The 17,851-nt window shown below is 44.5% G+C and overlaps 2 protein-coding genes across 3 annotated transcripts in view; one reads left to right on the forward strand and one right to left on the reverse strand.

The window, feature by feature from the left end:
* Window positions 1-17,851, reverse strand: part of HAUS2 (HAUS augmin like complex subunit 2) — a 483,701-nt gene that overhangs the window by 403,190 nt on the left and 62,660 nt on the right. The window lies entirely within an intron of this gene.
* Window positions 1-17,851, forward strand: part of LRRC57 (leucine rich repeat containing 57) — a 213,809-nt gene that overhangs the window by 137,995 nt on the left and 57,963 nt on the right. Inside the window, exon 4 of one of the 2 annotated variants that reach the window (XM_069638776.1) lies at window positions 3,873-4,141. In XM_069638776.1, the coding sequence (XP_069494877.1) occupies window positions 3,873-4,141 (269 nt within the window). Of the gene's footprint in view, window positions 1-3,872; window positions 4,142-17,851 lie in introns of those variants that run through there. The other variant, XM_069638775.1, reaches the window with a different exon arrangement.

A 17,851-nucleotide genomic window follows, 5' to 3' on the forward strand; every position in this document is an offset into this window, starting at 1 on the left:
CCTTGAGGAATAAATGTACCTGTGTGTATTTTGGTTCAATTCTGTAGACTTCTCAAGTTTCTCAACAAAAATACACTTGTCTGAAGATCACGACGTAACGCGCAAACAGAACGGGGTTGAAAAATTGGAGGCGCGAAGCAAAAAAAAATAGAACCGCGCTCGAAGAAATAACTGACTACAAGTTAATGCACTCCACCGTAATAAATCAGCATTAAGAAAACGAAAACACCGGAAATTCCAGAAATTCAAAACTACGTCACAACTACGTCACTAGTAAACACTAATAAGTCAAACCAGGAAGAAATACAATACTATCGGGACGCACGCAACAGACGCAAGCGGGTCCTTTACTCTAACTAGAAAATTTACTGTTACACTAATAAGAACGAGACGCGCGTGTAACGAGAAAAATACTACAAAAGATGTAGTATACCACGCGCGACTCAAACGAAAACAAAATCGATCTAAACAACACTAAATATTGAACTCTAATCGAAAATTAAAACTGCACAATACTATAACATACGAACACGAAGTCATGAGAAAAAATAAAACGCAAAATAATTCTTTCACAAATACTTGCACAGTGCAATTAATAGTTCTTTTAAAAAACCAAAATGCAGATAGTAACAGTTTCTTTGTTATAAAACTCTTAAATGGGTACAGTCAGAAAGATGAACTTTTCACTTTGAAAACTTAGCTTGCTTCATCTGTAAATATTCTTGTATTTAAATGATGGCTTCTTCTTTCTGTAGTATTTCACTTTAGATCTTCTTAAAAAGGATTTCTGTAATTTCTTAAAACTAAATATCTATGGAGCTATAAAATCTGCAACCTTTTTCTATGGGAACTGGAATGAAAGGCAGTTTAGAATCTTGATGAAAGTTCCAAGCTACCTCACAGCACTATTCCTCCAATCACAGTTATGGAACAGAGCCACCATTTTGGCTTGGGAAATTAGGCACCTCCTGCATAGTTTAACATTAAGGAATTTTAGGTAAATAATAAGATGTGAAATTCAGAACTAACACTCAAACATCACTCAACCATTACTCTTACATATATATGTGATGATGAAATTTCTTAAATGAACATTTTCTAGTGTAATGTCTTTTTAACAATGTGGAAATATGCCATGGGATCCTGACAGCGGCCTCTCCGGATTATCCCAGGTCCTCCCTCAGTCGATGGTTCTGGGCCGCAACAGGGATCTTTGAGGCCCACCGGGTCTTTACAGCCGTGTTTTATGTGCTTGTGTGCCAGGCGGGCAGGCCGGGGCCCGCTCTCGCTATCGCCACCTCTTGTCTCCCTCCTCCCCTTCTCCTTACAGCAGTGGCTCTCCTAGCGGCCCAAGGCGGGTGCGCATGTCGGTGCTGCAGTGGGGAGGGTCGCTCGGGCGCTCGCAGCCGTGTTGTAGGACCCGGCAGCAGTCCAGGCCGGTCCTAGCACCGCGTTGGGTTCTCCAGGAGGGCTGGGGTGGTTTTGCTCGCTCTGATGGCGCCGCGGGAATGACGGTGTGTCTCCTTGTTGGTTTCCTCTGGCTACCAGGCTGTTAGGTCACCGGACTCCGTGTGCCCGCTCTTGACAGCTCAGCTCCGTCGCTGCTTTGGGGGTCTCCACTCTCGGGCGTGCGGAGAGGAGTATTTCATACAGCGACACACAGCCAGAATGGCTCGGCACTAGGGAAGGCAGATGTGTGCTGGCTCCGAGCCGTTGTCTCCTCTCCACAACTACAGGGTAGGCGCTCGATCAATTCCCTCTTCAGGCTGGGTGCGGGACAGGGTTGCCGCGCTCTCCGTCTCCTACATACTTAGGCGGCCATCTTGGATACCATCTGTGGTCTGCTGCCTGTGTGCGCCGGGAGTCGTATCTTCCGAATCCCGCACCGATTCTGGTCCGCAATGTCCCGACTCGGTGCAGCGATGTCTCGTATGTCGCTGCAGTATTTTTTCCAGGCTTATCGTATATTTTTAATGGTAGGATGAGTGCAGGATGTGGCTGGGAGCGACGAAGGATCACGTCCTCATCGTACGCCCTCTGTCCACGCCCCTATGCTAGCATTGTTGAGCATTTACTACTTAAATTATCTCTGTGCAGGCCTACCTTGTATAAATTTATGCAGCAAGCCACTTTCAAGACTTGCAATAGTTTTGCCATTTTTGAACAACTTGAAGTATCCTATAATGTTGTTTGCAAACTAATTCATTTGGGATAATCTGAAACCAGTTTCTTCATATGCACCTCATAGTTTCTCCGATGTCTCACTGAGGAGTGAACTTTGCTGACCTTATGGCCTTATCGGCCAGATATTTTGTTTGTCACATTTGAACAGGTTATTGGTCAACAGCACCCCAAACATCATACTAGTGGAAGTTGGTGCAATATTATATAAAGGGAAATGGGCAATAATTGGGTTTGTTGTCCAACCCGTATTAGGCAATCTATGTAGTGTTTGCTGTCTGCTCTGGGATCCAATCATGCTGGAGTTGTGGAGCGCTCCTGTATTCCGTTTGGTTTCCTTTTTAGACTTTCCAGTGTCAAAGCACTTAAAGGGACAGCACTAGCCAAATGTCCTAGAATATACAGTGCTAACAAGGATTACAATCTACATATTACTTGATCAAAATTGCAGCATAGACAAAAAGTCTCGATTTGATTGTGGTATTGGTACCTGGCAGCAAGATGGAACTTGAAATTATTTTGTTAACCAGTATTTCAGTCTTTTTGGTCCCTGGTCACCTTTTACATTGACCTCCCCCCAACCCAACACCCCCACCCGACCTTTGTTTTATCATGCTAAATAAAAATAAAAAAAATTCATTCTCTAAATGGATGCTTCTAAGGTGGATTCAGGAGCGGTACTCCAAGAAAATTGGGTTATGGGGCAGCACATTACAAGGTGGGGAATTTATCCAGTTGTTGAGCTAGAAGGTTTGATCGTTAAATGGGATGTCGAAACCTTAAAATACTGCATGACCAGACAATGGTTTAAACTCTTAACTGATGATGCTCCCTTTACATGGTTAGCGAAACATGAGGACACAAATGCTCGAGTCATCGGGTCGTTCTTTGTTTTTTAACCATATTTGTTTTTGATGCAAAATCGAGAAGAAAAACTTCAAGCCGATGGAGAAACCACACTTAAAGGGGTTGCATTAGAGGACTGAGTCCTCTGATGTTGTCCTATGGCCAGGAGGAGTTCTGCAGACCCAACACGGCAGCGCCTAGGTACCAAGAGATGGTACAGGGTTTGAGCCTGGCACCTGGCACACTGATCTCGGAACAAACTTGATATATGGGCTAGTACAAAAACTCAACTGGTCTAGGGAAAAGTGTGGACTAATGTGCAAAGCGGATATAACAGAATCGGCATTCGCTTCAAGTAGCAATGACCTTCGGGTTCTGCGAGCACAAAGCTGACCTCTCCAGTTTCCCCTTCTAATGTGTGAGTATATTTTGGAGTCATGATTTTATTCTTTATATTTTGGAACTTTTCTTTCTTATTTTCTCATTTTAAATTCAGGACTAGTCCCAGATTTCAAGGAAAAAAACAGAACGGGATGACCTACTAACACATGGCATGGGGAAATGTGAGCTTTCTGGCAAAGTCATTGCAGTGAATATGATTGCAGTGAAAATGGGAGCATATCTGTTTTCCTTCGAACTATGCAGTCAGTTTTTGTGCTTTAAGGCTGCTACTGGTTTTTTTTTTAACCGATGCAGAACTGCTGCCACCCCGATTGTTCTTTGAACCTGCAGTGACCTTAGTGTTCTTGTGTTTTTGAAATTGTTTGATTTTGAGAGTGTTTTTCATTTTTCGTACCCATCATTTTAATGCCTTTGTTCTTTTCATGGTTTCCTTTTCTTACCAGGTGCACTTCCTGCAGAGTTGTGCATACTTAAAAAACTAGAGACCTTGCACTTGAACAACAATCGGCTGTCCCGTTTACCTGCAGAGTTTGGGCAGCTCTCTGCCTTGAAGACACTGAGTCTCTCTGGGAATCAGTTTCGGACTGTACCAGCCCAACTCTTCAGTCTCCGACAACTCAACGTGGTGGACCTGTCCAAGAACAAAATTCAAAGTATACCCGATGAAGTGGCAGGGCTTCAAGCCATTGAGCTCAACTTGAACCAAAACCAGGTCTGCATATTTAAGACATCACTCGGGCATGAACTTTTTGTAATTGTAATAAGGATGTGGAGTGGAAAACTGTAAATGTTTTTTAATACATGTGTCCCTCTCCCTAAACAGTAAGTGAGAATAACTGCCTCGTGGCTGCTCCAGGAATGGTGCTCATACTGTTCTATAGTTTGTCAGGGCACATGCGTGTCTCCTGTTCTTCTCTAACCTCTCCCTATCATGGAATCTTGGTGTTTCAACCTTAAATATTTTGCTGACCTAGAAATAATGTTACTGCTATGTATGTCCCAACCCCTGCCCTCTGTACTCTATGGGATGCCAAACCCAACATGATTGGTACTGGAGCAGTTTGCACAGCAAAAGATATAACTTTGGAAGAAGCCTGCACAAATGTGTGCTGGCAGCCGCCCCAGGTCTTCCATGTTAACTCCACCCTCTGGACTGCCAACCCTTTTCTCCACCATGATGGGACTGGATGCAATTTGTGTACAGCAGCCCATTTTTTTCCGGCTTCTTTTAATTGTTACTTATTTCGTTATTTTGTTATTTCTTTCTGTTACTGGTGACCATGGGTCATCCTTGGCCTTTGTTCAATGCTTAATGGACAGGGAATTTCAGAGTTCACCTAGTGTACATGCCGCTTCACTGGGGTGAATCTTACGCTCTCCACATAGAGTGCCTAGCGCCAGACCATTGTTTGGTCCTATGCACGCCCCACAAAGCACTTTTTTTGGGGTGCCGCCCATGCCTTTTTGAAGGTAGGAAGAAATCTTGCAGGCCCGAACCGCAGCACAGAATGACTTTGTAGTATTGAAGAAGGTGAGTGCTGAGGCCTTTTATGGTGCTCCGTGGTTGACCAATATGCTACCTGGACAACGCATAGGTTCTAGTCTTAAGGACTAATGCCAGTGCCATGGACACCAAGTGTCCTCTGAAGCCTTGCAATGAGTGAATCCCCATATTATAACTCCAGCGCTCTGAGTTCTATAGGACAAGGCTAATATAAGCGTTTGCCCTACAGGATTTTCGGGGCCTACCATCAGGAAATCTCATGTTGCTCCTCATATTCATGTAACCAGGTTGCACGGAGTGGCTTTGAAGAAACCTAAATGCCAAAGGCGAAAGAAAGTTGTATCCCTCCTACATCAAGGCCCAGAGTCTATTAACATGTTGAAATGCCCTTCTCCCGCTTCCTTCCACCTGGCAATTGGGGAAGCAGCCACCACTGATGCCAGCTACTGATGTGATACAGATTTTTCTCTACTTCCCACTAGATGCAATTCTGCCTTATCGGTTAAAGCAGAGGTTATTTGACAAATGTAAGCACTCAATGCGCTCCTTGGCCACAAAGGAATACCTGATTACAGACATACACTCATTGTTTCCCTCCCTGGACTTTCATCTAGTATACTGACTCCTGGCCTGATTCCATCGCTTGAGGCTCCAAACACTGCAACTGGCCCCTGACAGCACCTCCTCCCAGTCTACCTGCACAAACAAAGGCCCAATTTTGCCACATTAGATCTGCCTTCTCCCCAAATAATATATGCATACTTCTGCAGCCTGAAATTGTCTTTATATTTACACGCTGTGCATGGTATTCCATTTACTAGTTGATCTGAAGTATTGCAATGTGTGGCTTTCTTGTAATAGGAGTTTTCCATGATGTGCTACTGCTAGCCACAATGCTCCTCCAATTGACATCTGCCTCAGTTTTTTGCCCCCATTGGTTTTGGTGACAGAGAAGAGGAGCAGAAAAGTAAAGAACAGCTGAATATTGGTTCTGGGGAGACAGGTTGTGCAATGTGTAATTCTTTTGGTTATTACTGTGTAGTAAATATTGGGAGGGTTGGGAGGGTTTCTGATTGGCTCAAGGTTCCAACCTCCCCAGACTAGTTGACAGATCTTGAAATCTGGACTAAGCCATCTTTGATTTGCATTTCTTCATTTCCGGTTGTAAGGCAGATTGTGTTTCTATTGTAGTGTGTGTTTCTTTTATATGTATGGAGTTGACAAACCTGGAGTTGCCAAGCCAATTTGCTGGGAAATACCTGTCTGCACCCACAGCTCACCAGAGACATCTAGGCGAGTCACGCAGAAAATGTGTATCTACTTCCGTGACTCGCTTTGCTTCCCAGGCGGAGCCCCATAGGAAATCTGTTGATACAATTGCGGCTCGTCTGAGGTATCAGTGCAAGTGACGCAAAAGTCTTGTATGTTCTTCTGTGGACCTCCTATGATGCCCATCCCGAATGCAGCAGGAAAAATGTGAATGAGGTCAGAGGGCAAGTCACACAATTATTTTGTGTATGTCTCTGCAGTCTTTTTAAGTCCCTAGAATGAGTGCTGGAGGGAATCTCCGGATAAATGGGATTCCTAACTTCCTGTTTTTTTACATTGCTGTTTGTGTTGAAACTATGCCTTTTCTCTCTTTTTTAGGAAAGTCGAATCTGGGTGTGTTTACAGTGCGCTTTCCCCCTGCCCCTGTCTTCCGTCCACACTGCTCCTGCGTTTCCCTGTGGTTGCCTGCTTGTTGCCTCCTGTGTGCCTCATTCTATTGTGAACCCTCCCCTCTGTTGCCTCCTGTGGTACTCGGCTTTGGGCTGTTCTGCTTTCCTTCCTCACCCTCCCTTCTTCCCTCCTTGCACCTCTATGGTGCTCTCAATCTCTCCCATCTTCTCAAACTGCTACTCCATCTCCTATCCTATCCCTCTCACTAGGTCTGGTAGGAAAAAGTTCAAGAGGGATATCCTGGTCTCCAACTCTAGCTTCCTATCGCTATACCCACATCAGCGCTGCTTCCTCCAGACAGACCCTAATCGACATCCTCTTTGTTGTTCCCTCTCCAGACCTATGGACCCATCATATGGTCTCTGCTCTCTCTCCTATTTCTTCCTCGCCCATTAGTGATGGCACCTGGTGGGAGGTCCTCTTGGCCTCCTTCCAAGATCTGAATGGCCCCATCTTTGTCCAGGGCCATCAGCCCAATCTCCTCCTTTTTGATGGGCGTCTCCTGCATCTTATCAAATTTCTTCCTTCCTCCACTACTCCTACTAGCACCTCTCTGGCTCATCTGCCACCTCCTTCTTCCACTGCCTCTCTGGCTACTATGCCACCTCCTGCTAACACCTCTGCCCACTCTCAGGACCCTCTAACACCTCTGCTGGGTGTACCTCAAGCCTGTACCCCTCCCCGGAAGTCTTTCAAATGTGGCAACCTGCTCCACATCACTACTCTAAACTCTTGCTCTGCTGTCAAACACTCCGACATCTGCCACCTCCTCGAAGAACTTGACCTGGATGTCCTCGCACTCACAGAGACATGGCTCACGGCCAGGTCTGTCACAAGTTCTGACACTCTCCTCCCTGATGGCTACAAGATCATTTCGCAGCCCAGAACCAACCGACCTGGTGGTCCAGTTGCTCTGATCTTTCTGGAGTGGGTCCCTTCTTCTGCCATTCCTATGCATGTTTACTCCTCCTTTGAATGCCTGATCTGCAGGCTCTCAATCTCTCCTGGCCTCTCTGACTGTGGCCATCCTCTACAGGCCACCAAGCCAGGTTGCCTTCTTCCTCTCAGAATGGGCTGACCTCTCCTCTACCTCTCAACTTCTCCCTTTTCAGAGATCTCAAGATGCACCTGGATGCTTCTAATCCCTCCTCTGGGCTCTTCCGCAACCTCTGATACACTCACTCTCTCTCCCTCCATTCTACCCTCTGGTCCGACACATTCTGCTGACACACCTTGGATGTTCTCATCTCCTCAGACATCCCCCTCTCCAACACTCTCCCACTCCTCTCTCTTGGACTGACCACCTTCTGCTTTCCTCTCACCTGAAACTCTGTCCCTCAGGCAAAGCCCACCCCAGCACTGCCACCTACCTTCTCGGTCATTTGGCCCATGAAGCGTGTGTCAGTGGATGCCTTTCCCTCTACTTTCTCTGCTCCTCCTACTCCAGCGGCTGACTCACACTCTGACAAAGCCCTCTCTAAACTGTATCTTTCTATCTCCAACACTCTGGACGTCCTTGCCCCTGTCATGAGAATCTGTCTGAAGCCTACCTCCAAGTGCAACTTCTGGTATGACTCCAACCTCGAAGCCCTGAAACGCAAGTGCAGGGTGGCTAAGTGGAAGTGGAGGGCTTCGGGCACATCCTCTGACAAACTGGCCTGCTACAAAGGCAATACAGTCTCACTGAGGGTGACTGAAAGTAAAGAGGCTAACACAAATCTCATTGGGCATGTCCCGCTAATCGGGTCAGGCAAAGTCAGGCACTTGACTTTAATAACATACATCTGATACCCATTAGCTCTCCCCACACAGATACAATGCGTAACATAAAGACACTCTGAGCAAGGTGGAACACGAGAAGGAACGATCTTCCAGGGCGAAGGCGAACCTACTGGAGCAGGGTGACCAATCGAGGGATTAGAGCGAAGGGTAGGGAAACCCTGACGACCTCTACAGGTGGTCATTGCCTACAGGAAACTGCGAAGGCAACGCAGAGAAAGCCATATCGCAGACAAGAAGAAATCTGCATTGTGTTTCAAAGGCCAGTGACCCTCCCGGGTGAATGACAGTTGGGGAGGCGAGGCCAAGCCTGTGGTATTAAGCTTGACTTGTGGATCAAAGCCGCAAAGACGAGAAAGGAACGTGCACAACCAGTGACGTAGTGAAAAACATGAAAGCCTGGTTTGTGTCAAGGAAAGATCGAAGCCGGTTGAACTTTTAAGTGGCTGATCACTGTGAAGCCAGTGATACAGAGTAGCAGAGTGGTCCGGTGAAAGGAAGTAGCCCACTCGGAAGTCTCCGCGAAATGTGAAATGTTTTGTTATAAAGCTGCAAAGTGAACAAACTCTGAAATGCGTAATGGTCAAGATTAACCCCGGCAAAAGGGGAAGTGAAAAGGTGAATGCTTGAAGAGAATGATTTTGTTTGAACTTTTCTGCTTATGGTACTGAACTACCAAGACCAAGAGACACTGGGGCAAAAAAAATAAGAGTGTGAAGTGAAGAGAAAGTCAAAGTGGTCCTGCAGAGGTCTATGGTGAAGGCCTCGGACATTCGAAAGTCGCCGACATCAGAAAAGGGTCCGAGCCAGACTGCGGGAGACCAGAAGTGTGATAAGTTAGGGGAAGGCAACCCCTAACAAATGTGAATTATGCCTGGGGAAGAGAACCCCTACAAGTGCTGTGATTGAAAGGTCCTGGGCCCGGCTGAGAGAGACCTATGTGAACTGTTAAAGCTTTGAGAGGTACCACACTCGGCTTTTCAGCCGAAGAGGCAGAAGCTATCCTTGGTCTAATTAAAGAAACGGCACATAGTTCAACGGATAAGAATCCACAAAGCAAAATTAAACAATTGGAATATTCTATCAGAAAGTTCATTAACCGTAAATTACATGCAGTGACTCTAAGCAGATACTATAAGGCACAACGCATCCCAAGAGGTCTTAGGGTACCTTTTGAGACCAACCTTGTGTAAAGAGAATAGAGAATTCGTTCAGAAATGGGAACAGATTTTGAACAAGTGTTCACTTGATCTGATATTACTCACAATTAGGGAATTGTCTAACAATATTGAACAACTTGAGAAAGAAATTGAAATTCTGTCGAAAGATATAACCGATTTGACGGATGCAGAGCCTTTTTCAGAGAGATTGACGGATATTAATGCCAAGCTTGAAAGCTATAAAGAAGATCTGGAAGCAAGAAAGATACGAAAATTTAAAAGAGATACGTACGATTATCTGAATAATGAAGTTTATACGTGGGCAGACAAGTACATGAATCAGCCACGGTCCAATAAACCGACAAGTGATAAGAGTAGCTCGGAATCTGATACAGCTGAAACCACCGAAGAGCGTGCAATGGAGGATAGTACAGCAAGTACATCATCAAGCAGTGCAAGACCTAAACAACCGGGAAACGCACCAAGGAGAGATTTTTTAGGCCAAAGAGGAAGAGGACTAGGAGAGGAAAAACGAAAAGAGCCAGGAATGAAAACGAGGCTGCAGACGAATCGAAGTTAGTAGTTAATTTATCTTCGAGAACTCTATCAATAAAAGAAGTGAGAACACTCGAGAAAGGCCTTAAATTCGTTCTGACATACAGCAGCGGTATCTTCAACACTAAAATAGAATTGTACAAATTGGCGCGGAAATTGAAGACCTTTTTTGCTGAGACAGGCAAAGGTGAAATGGAGACATTACCGGAAACAGAGTATGAGGAATTTAAATCAAAAAGTACATTTTGTCCACCAGTTAATGTTCCATTAATTGATATCTTTCACAGTATGGTGCTCAAAGATCTTAAAAAGATACAGTTTCAGCAACCAAGAAGATACAATTTAAGTAGAGGAGAACTGTCCCTTATTAAAACCCTTTTCTCGAATGAAAGAATAACCATTAGACCGGCCGATAAGGGGGGAGCACTGGTTATGCAGGATACTGAACAATATCAACAAGAATGTCTTAGACAATTAGCTGATCAGACTACATACCGAGAGCTAACGCAAGATCCAACAAAGAATATTAAAGAAGACCTGGAGAAACTATTGGATACAGCGGTTGAAAATGAATGGATTAGTCTCAAGACAAAAGATTATTTATGGACACCTTATCCCAAAATGCTGCATCTGTACACCCTGCCGAAAATACATAAGCGACTTGATAATCCGCCTGGCAGACCTATTGTAGCGGCCACTGGTGGCATGCTACAACCCCTAGGGACATACATAGACTACTTTCTACAGCCACTAATACAACCAACATCTACCTATGTAAAGGACACTTTGCACTTTTTACAGATTTTGGATCAAGTCACGCTGATACTTGAAGATATTCTTTTCACCATAGATGTGACAAGCCTCTACACGAGTATTCCACATGACCTAGGGCAAAGGTCGGTAGAAAAGTTGTTGTTACAAACCGAACCAATAAGAGTGAACAAAGAATTCCTAATGTTGTTGTTGGATTTTATCTCCACACATTCATGTTTTGAGTACAATGGAGTATATTGCAATCAGTTCTCTGGCACGGCCATGGGAGCGACAATGGCACCAGTATATGCTAACGGCTTGATGTTTGACTTCGAGACTACTTATATCATTAATAATCCACAATGGAGTAAACAACTCAAGAAGTGGGTTCGATACATAGACGACGTCTTTGGAATTTGGTCAGGGAGCAGAGATGAGTTGGATAACTTCCTAATTTTCTTAAGCAGCATTGACAGTCGTTTGCAGTTTACAATGGAAATAGGCAATCCTAATGTCCATTATCTGGATGTACAGATCATTGTCACGGATTTGAAGATCTCCACAACAGTATACACCAAGCCTACAGACAGAAATAATTTGCTTCACAGGATGAGTTTTCACCCGCCAAGCATTCTGCGAAACTTACCGTTAGGGCAAATGTTGCGCATTAAGAGAATCGTAAGTGACCCAGTGGAGTGTGATATGGAACTTAATAAGTTACATGAAAGACTTAAAGAAAGAGGGTATCCAGATGAAGATCTTCAAAAAGCAAGAGAAAAAACAGACATACGAGATCGTGCACAATTGTTGATTACCAAACGTAAGCAAGAGAGTCCAGACTTGGTATTTGTCACTAAGTACTCGATACAGAGCCGACAAATCAAGGATAGTATCCTGAAAAGATGAAGTGTGTTGCAGAATGACAACAGAACCAAAGAGTTGTTTGAGAACCCACCTGTTTTTGCCTACCAAAAGAGTAACAATCTAAGGAATTTACTAGTTGACACGCATGGGAAGCAAAAAGATAAACAGAGAATGCAAGATAAGCATCCGGGTACATACCCATGTATGAGTTGTGGCAACTGCAATAACATAATGAAAGGACCATTCATATCCCACCCTCAAACAGGAGAGCAGATGAAGTTGAAATATCATGCAACATGCCTTTCGGAGAACGTTATATATGCCATCAAGTGTCCTTGTGCCCAGTATTATGTAGGAGAAACCGCACGCAAAGTACGGGTTCGCATTAATGAACATAAATCATGTATCAGACTCAACAACAGAGCATCATCAGTAGCAAGACATTTTCATGACAGTGGACACACTGTCGCTCAACACAAGTTTGCAGTTCTGGAAGTTATACCAACCAAAGGCCAAAACAGAAACATGAATAAATTGAGAGCCCAGAAAGAGGCGGAATGGATAGAAAGGATGGGGTCGATCGCTCCAGATGGAATGAACGAGGAGCTAGATCTGAGCTGTTTTTTATGATCATTTCTATTGTGTTGTTTGGTTGAGTAACACTGAAATGTGAATATTTGGACACATGAGTATGAATACAGGAAGGGAATGATTTTTGCATTTTGATGGATTTTTGAGCTTTATTTTTATTTATTTTGTTTGGTTTTGACATTTATGTTCACAATTTATTTTTTATTATTTATTTTTCATTATGATTATTTGAATTATAGTAGTTTCATCTTTGTTAATTTTTGTCAATTTTTGACAATTTTCGTTTAACCAGGATTTGCAGTATGTGGCAAATTTGTCCATAAGCATTATATTACGTCTTTTTAACAGATTGGAAAGAATTCTGTGTTACCACAACATTAGGTTTCATTTATTACCACATTGTTCCAATATGGTTGCCTAACAAGCGTGAGGAAAGCCAGTTAATTGTTCGAGTCTAAAATGGCCGCTCTATATAAAGCAACGGTTGCCTTAGCAACAGGTTGCTGCCACAACACTTCTCTACAGACATTGCCGAGGAAGCGTGTCAACGCGCTCAGCTCCGGAAGATTGTTGCAATTCTATTTACAAGTAAGTGATTTAGAATAGGAACACAAATAATTTGGCACATAAAATGATTTAAGTTTACTCATACGCGTTCGATCTCATTGCAGAGACCGAGTTGCACGTGTTAGTCTCCTGCAGACAAGACCGTATATGAAAGTGGCAGGCATACAGTCGGACCGACCAGGTCCTGCAGAATATAGTTGGTTAACGAGAGATGTAAGTAACTAAGTGCACTTGAAGACATCGCATTTGTTTTGAGTTTGTAGTCAGAATGTATTAACTAATACGCAGCCGTTCTCGTTACAGAGACGACTGCTGATCAGATATTCTTTCCGCACGGGTGGACGTGCAGGTTTTTCTTTGAGCTTTTACTTTTTGAAGGTTAGTGATACCGTTTTGGCAGACGTATTGAGAGTTCAATGTTGTTATGGATACATTGATGTATACTGTGGACATCGCACTGATTACTTTCTTTCTTTATTATGATTTTATTTTTTCATTTTTCTGTTATTTTTCGATTTTGACATTTTCCGACCTCGACATGGTTCATGAAATTTGCATCATCTGAATGGAAATGGGGTAATGTACTATTGCTACTGTGTTTTTTCTTCTTTGACATATGCACCTGATATGTTGATATGTAAATGCTTCATTAATGCTGGTGAATTATATTTGTGTTTGATTGTTTAATGCAATGTTGATTTTTTCGCAATATGGAATTATGTTAAGACAGTTGAGACCGAGTATTTTAAGAAAAAGTGTAATCACAGGCCCTGAAGAAGGGTTTCTGAACCCGAAATGCATAGGCCGCAGATGTGATGAATTCTGCCATTAGAATTTGTTTTGATCTAAAGCAAGCAAATGAAGTTTGATTTATTAAAAATGTTTCTTTGAACAAAGGAATCAATTCAAGAATTTCTTCTACGGTTATTTTCGAACTACGCCACTGAGTAGTGGAATAAGGGTGTGCAGCCTGCACCGCTGGCCATATGGCCAAGGTCTTTTCTTTCCAAAGCTTTGAGAGGTCCCAGCCCAACGGAGGGAGACCTATATGAACTTTTTGGTTGAACTGTGAAAGAACTTTTGGAACGCTGGAATAAACGACTTTAACGTGTAAGGCAAGGCAGGCCTTGATCCACATTTAGAACTACCTTTGTTTTGAGAACCTGAGCCCCATAGTGCGTTATTCTGTCTACGGGGGCCGCCTTAATCCGTGCTGTCCAACGTGGGGAGGAGAACTGACTCAGCCACTTTGATCCTGATTTTCCTTTGCATACATATTCCCCATTACGCACATTTTGTATGAGAGATAGGGCAGGCATTAGGTTTTGTTAGTATAGGCCATTTTTATTTGACAAAGACTGACTAGGACTGTGTTTACTTTATTATTTGATGGTAGAGATTACTCCTTTCATAGCTATAGGGTAAAGTAGGAGTTTCTCCAAACCCCAAGAATCTAATAAAGGTTTTGAAACTTGTAACTCTTGCGTCAGTGTCATAATTGTGATACCATGCTTCACTTACAGAGTACACATCCAAGCCCGCATCTTTGCGGCCTCTAACAACATGGCCAAACACTTAAGAATCTGCAGGGAGCTGGCCAATCCTTCTGCAGTCTCCACCTTTCCTGTTCCCTCCCAGGCCCTCTGTACAGCTCTGGCTTATCACTTCTTTTTTTTTTTTTTTAATTATCTTTATTGGTTTTTTGTAACAAAATAACAAGACACAATAACGATCAATAGGTCATACTCAAATAAGGATCGAGTGTCTAACCACCCTTCCTTACCCCCTCTCCGAGACCACGGGCAGGCCAAGGTGGCCTTCATGTCCGCTTACGAGCCAGGGCAGCTCTGGCTTATCACTTCACCACTAAAACGCAGGACATCCTGTCCTCACTCTCATCTTCCTCTCCCTCTAACCCTTTCGGCCCCCCTCTGGCCGCCTCTCCCTCTCCTTTCTCCTCTTTCTCTCAACACCTGACAATGTTTCTAGACAAGTCCGATCTATGAAAGTGTCTTCCAAACAGGTTCTCCTCTGCTCCACCAGAACCATCAAGGACCGCATTGACACCCTTGCTCCAGCCTTGGCCGATTTCTGCAATCACTCTTTCACCACTGGAACTTGCCCCACTCCCCTCAAGCACTCCTTTGTGCACACTCTCCTTAAAAAACCTTCTGCCAATCCTACCTGTCCGGCAAACGTTTGCCAATCTCTATCACTCCTTTCCTGGGCAAACCTCTGGAAAAGCTGGCCATCTCCCAACTTACTCTCCACACTGAATCTGTTGGTTGTCTCCATGACCATCAGTCTGGCTTCAGAGCAGCCAGAGGCATGGAAACTAGAACACCCATTAAGATCTGCTCTCTAATCTTGACTGCAGCCTTCATTCTGTCCTCCTCCTCTGTGACCTTTGCTCTGCTTTTGAAACGGTCAATCAAGCCATCCTGATCAATCGACTCTGTGAGCACCTGGGCATCACAGATCAGGCCACTGAGTGGTTGACCTTCCTCCTGGATGGACCCTGCCAGGTCCAACTTGGCTCCTTTCTCTCCCCATTTGGTGTTCCCAAGGGCTCTACCATCTCTCCCTGGCTTTTCAATGTCTACTTGGCCCCTTTGGCCCATCTGATCCCCACATTCTCCTCTAACTTCCAGTGTTATGCGGATGACACTGAGCTCTCTTTCAGTCTCCCCTCAGCCTCCTCTTCTCTATCGCTCATTCCTGACTGTATCTGCGATTCAGGATTGGTATGCCTCCAACAATCACTGCCTTAATGCCAGTAAGACAGAGATCCTTCTCATTGGGACCCCTACTCCTGCTTTCCCTCTCTCACTCTGACCCTCCTTGGGCCCTCTTACTTTGCCTTCCTGTGAGGGAAAAAACCTTGGTGTCATCTTTGACTCCACTCTCTCCTTCTCTCCTCACATCACGGACCTTGCCAAGAAGGCCCATTACCAGATGCACCTCCTCAGAGGTATTCTTCCTTTTCTTACTTTCCCCAGAAGCTCACTGTCTCAGTGCCCTGGTTCTCTCTATGCTGGACTACTGCAACAGCCTCTTTCTCAAACTGCCTTCCTCTACACTCCGCCCTCTGCAACCAGTCCAGAACAGGACTGCAAGACTTACACATGGCCTCAAGCCCAGGGTCTGTATCTCTACAGCCCTGAAATCTCTCCACTGGCTTCTGGTCTCTGCAAGGATCAAGTTCAAGACCCTCTGCATCGTCCACAAGGCTTTCTGGGGCCAGAGCCACAAGACATCCAACTCTCTTCTAAAATACTTTCCTTCTCAAGCCCTTCGCAAAGAGTGGGGAGTAGATCTCACTCCTCTGCAGGTGCTTCCCTCTGGAATGGCCTCCCTGCCCCTCTCAAACTTGAGCCGGATGACATGAAGTTCCAAAAGCAGCTCAAGACCTTCCTTTTTTCCTCTGCCTCCTCTCTCTCTCCCTCCCCTGCTGACCTACCTGTCTGCTGCGCCGACTGGTTGTTTGGTACTCTTGAGTCTCACTGGGTGCCAGGCTCCTCCATGATCAGTCTCCCCTTCACTGTCTCAGGGCTTATCACGCATTTAGGGGCTGTAATTTTAACCTCTACAGTTTACTGCCACCTTTTACTTACCCAGATCCGTGCTGCCCTGGCTGCACTTACTGAGGGCAATGCTGCCCTGATTGCACCTCCCTCTCCCTGGCACCTCCCCCTCTCCCTTCCCTCTGCACTTTGTGTTGTCGCACTTTCACAATCTGAATGACACAAGGCCTAGTAAGATCGTTTGTCTTGTCCTCCTGCTGTTTTCCCTCCTTTGTCTTGTCACGCCTAGAAACACTTGTGTACAGGCGCGTTATAAATGACATATATCATATAGCATTCTTATCGATTCCCCCTTTTAGGTAAGCAGCCCTTCTTGAAGGGGAGGGCGAGTCCTACTTAATGGCTAGAGTCCATTGAGTATGACCAGGGGGTCCACCCCATAGCACCCCAGCCCATGCTCCTCTAGCTTAGGGTGCAGGCCGGACCCTTTAATCACCCCACTAAATGTCTCTACGAGTAGTTAGGGGACTTTGTCACATCACATTCACATACTAAGAAGGAAAACTGTACAGCAGTGTACAGTGTGCCCATTGCCAACTACAACACAATGTTAGCAAGATATGATGGGGACAAAAGGGATGAACTAGATCCCATCCTAAAGTAAGGTTGAGATGGGGCAAAATTGCAAGCACAAGCAATCCTTCAAGAAGGGACGATTGTTCCAAATACACTCATAAAATCAAGTATTGATGCTTTAGCAGCCAGATAGGCAGCAAATGCACTCGTGTTGAAAAGTTGCAGGATGCAGGATTCTTGCCAGAGACTCCAGCTCAAATTATCAACATTACGTACGACTAAGCAAATACATTTGGACGCAAGTTTGATGAAACTCTGGGGCTGGCCAAAATGTAAAATGAGACGAGGTTGATGGGGCCATTCCACCAAGGCCATACAGTAGAAGATAGGTTTGTATACCCTGTAGACAATACAGAATATCAAACTAAATAATTAAAGGGGTACCTGAAATGGAAAAGGACCAAGGTACTATACGACTGTACAGTAAGAACGATTGTATGTCTGAGACCTCACTAGTGGTGTCAACAAGAAACAAGCCAGCAGGATGGATACCGTCACCAGATTCTTTCTATCCACTTTGGACAAGTCATTCTCATCTGTCGGGTAATTAATAGGTTTCTTGGATCTGTGGTTATGTGCCCCCTGATACTTAGTTTTGCGGGTGTGGTGGAAGCCCTCTACACTAGCGACATGCCAATATATAGTTGTTTCAAAGATGATTTTTCTTTCAATGGATACCTTGCAGAACTGCTTAGCAAGATCAATTTATTTGTAGATGTGGGAGATCTATATGGGCAAGCTGCAACTTGGCCAAGTCGGGCGAAAACCAT

The sequence above is a fragment of the Ambystoma mexicanum genome, chromosome 14, assembly GCF_040938575.1.
Source record: "Ambystoma mexicanum isolate Mex_15411 chromosome 14, UKY_AmexF1_1, whole genome shotgun sequence".
Taxonomy (NCBI): domain Eukaryota; kingdom Metazoa; phylum Chordata; class Amphibia; order Caudata; family Ambystomatidae; genus Ambystoma; species Ambystoma mexicanum.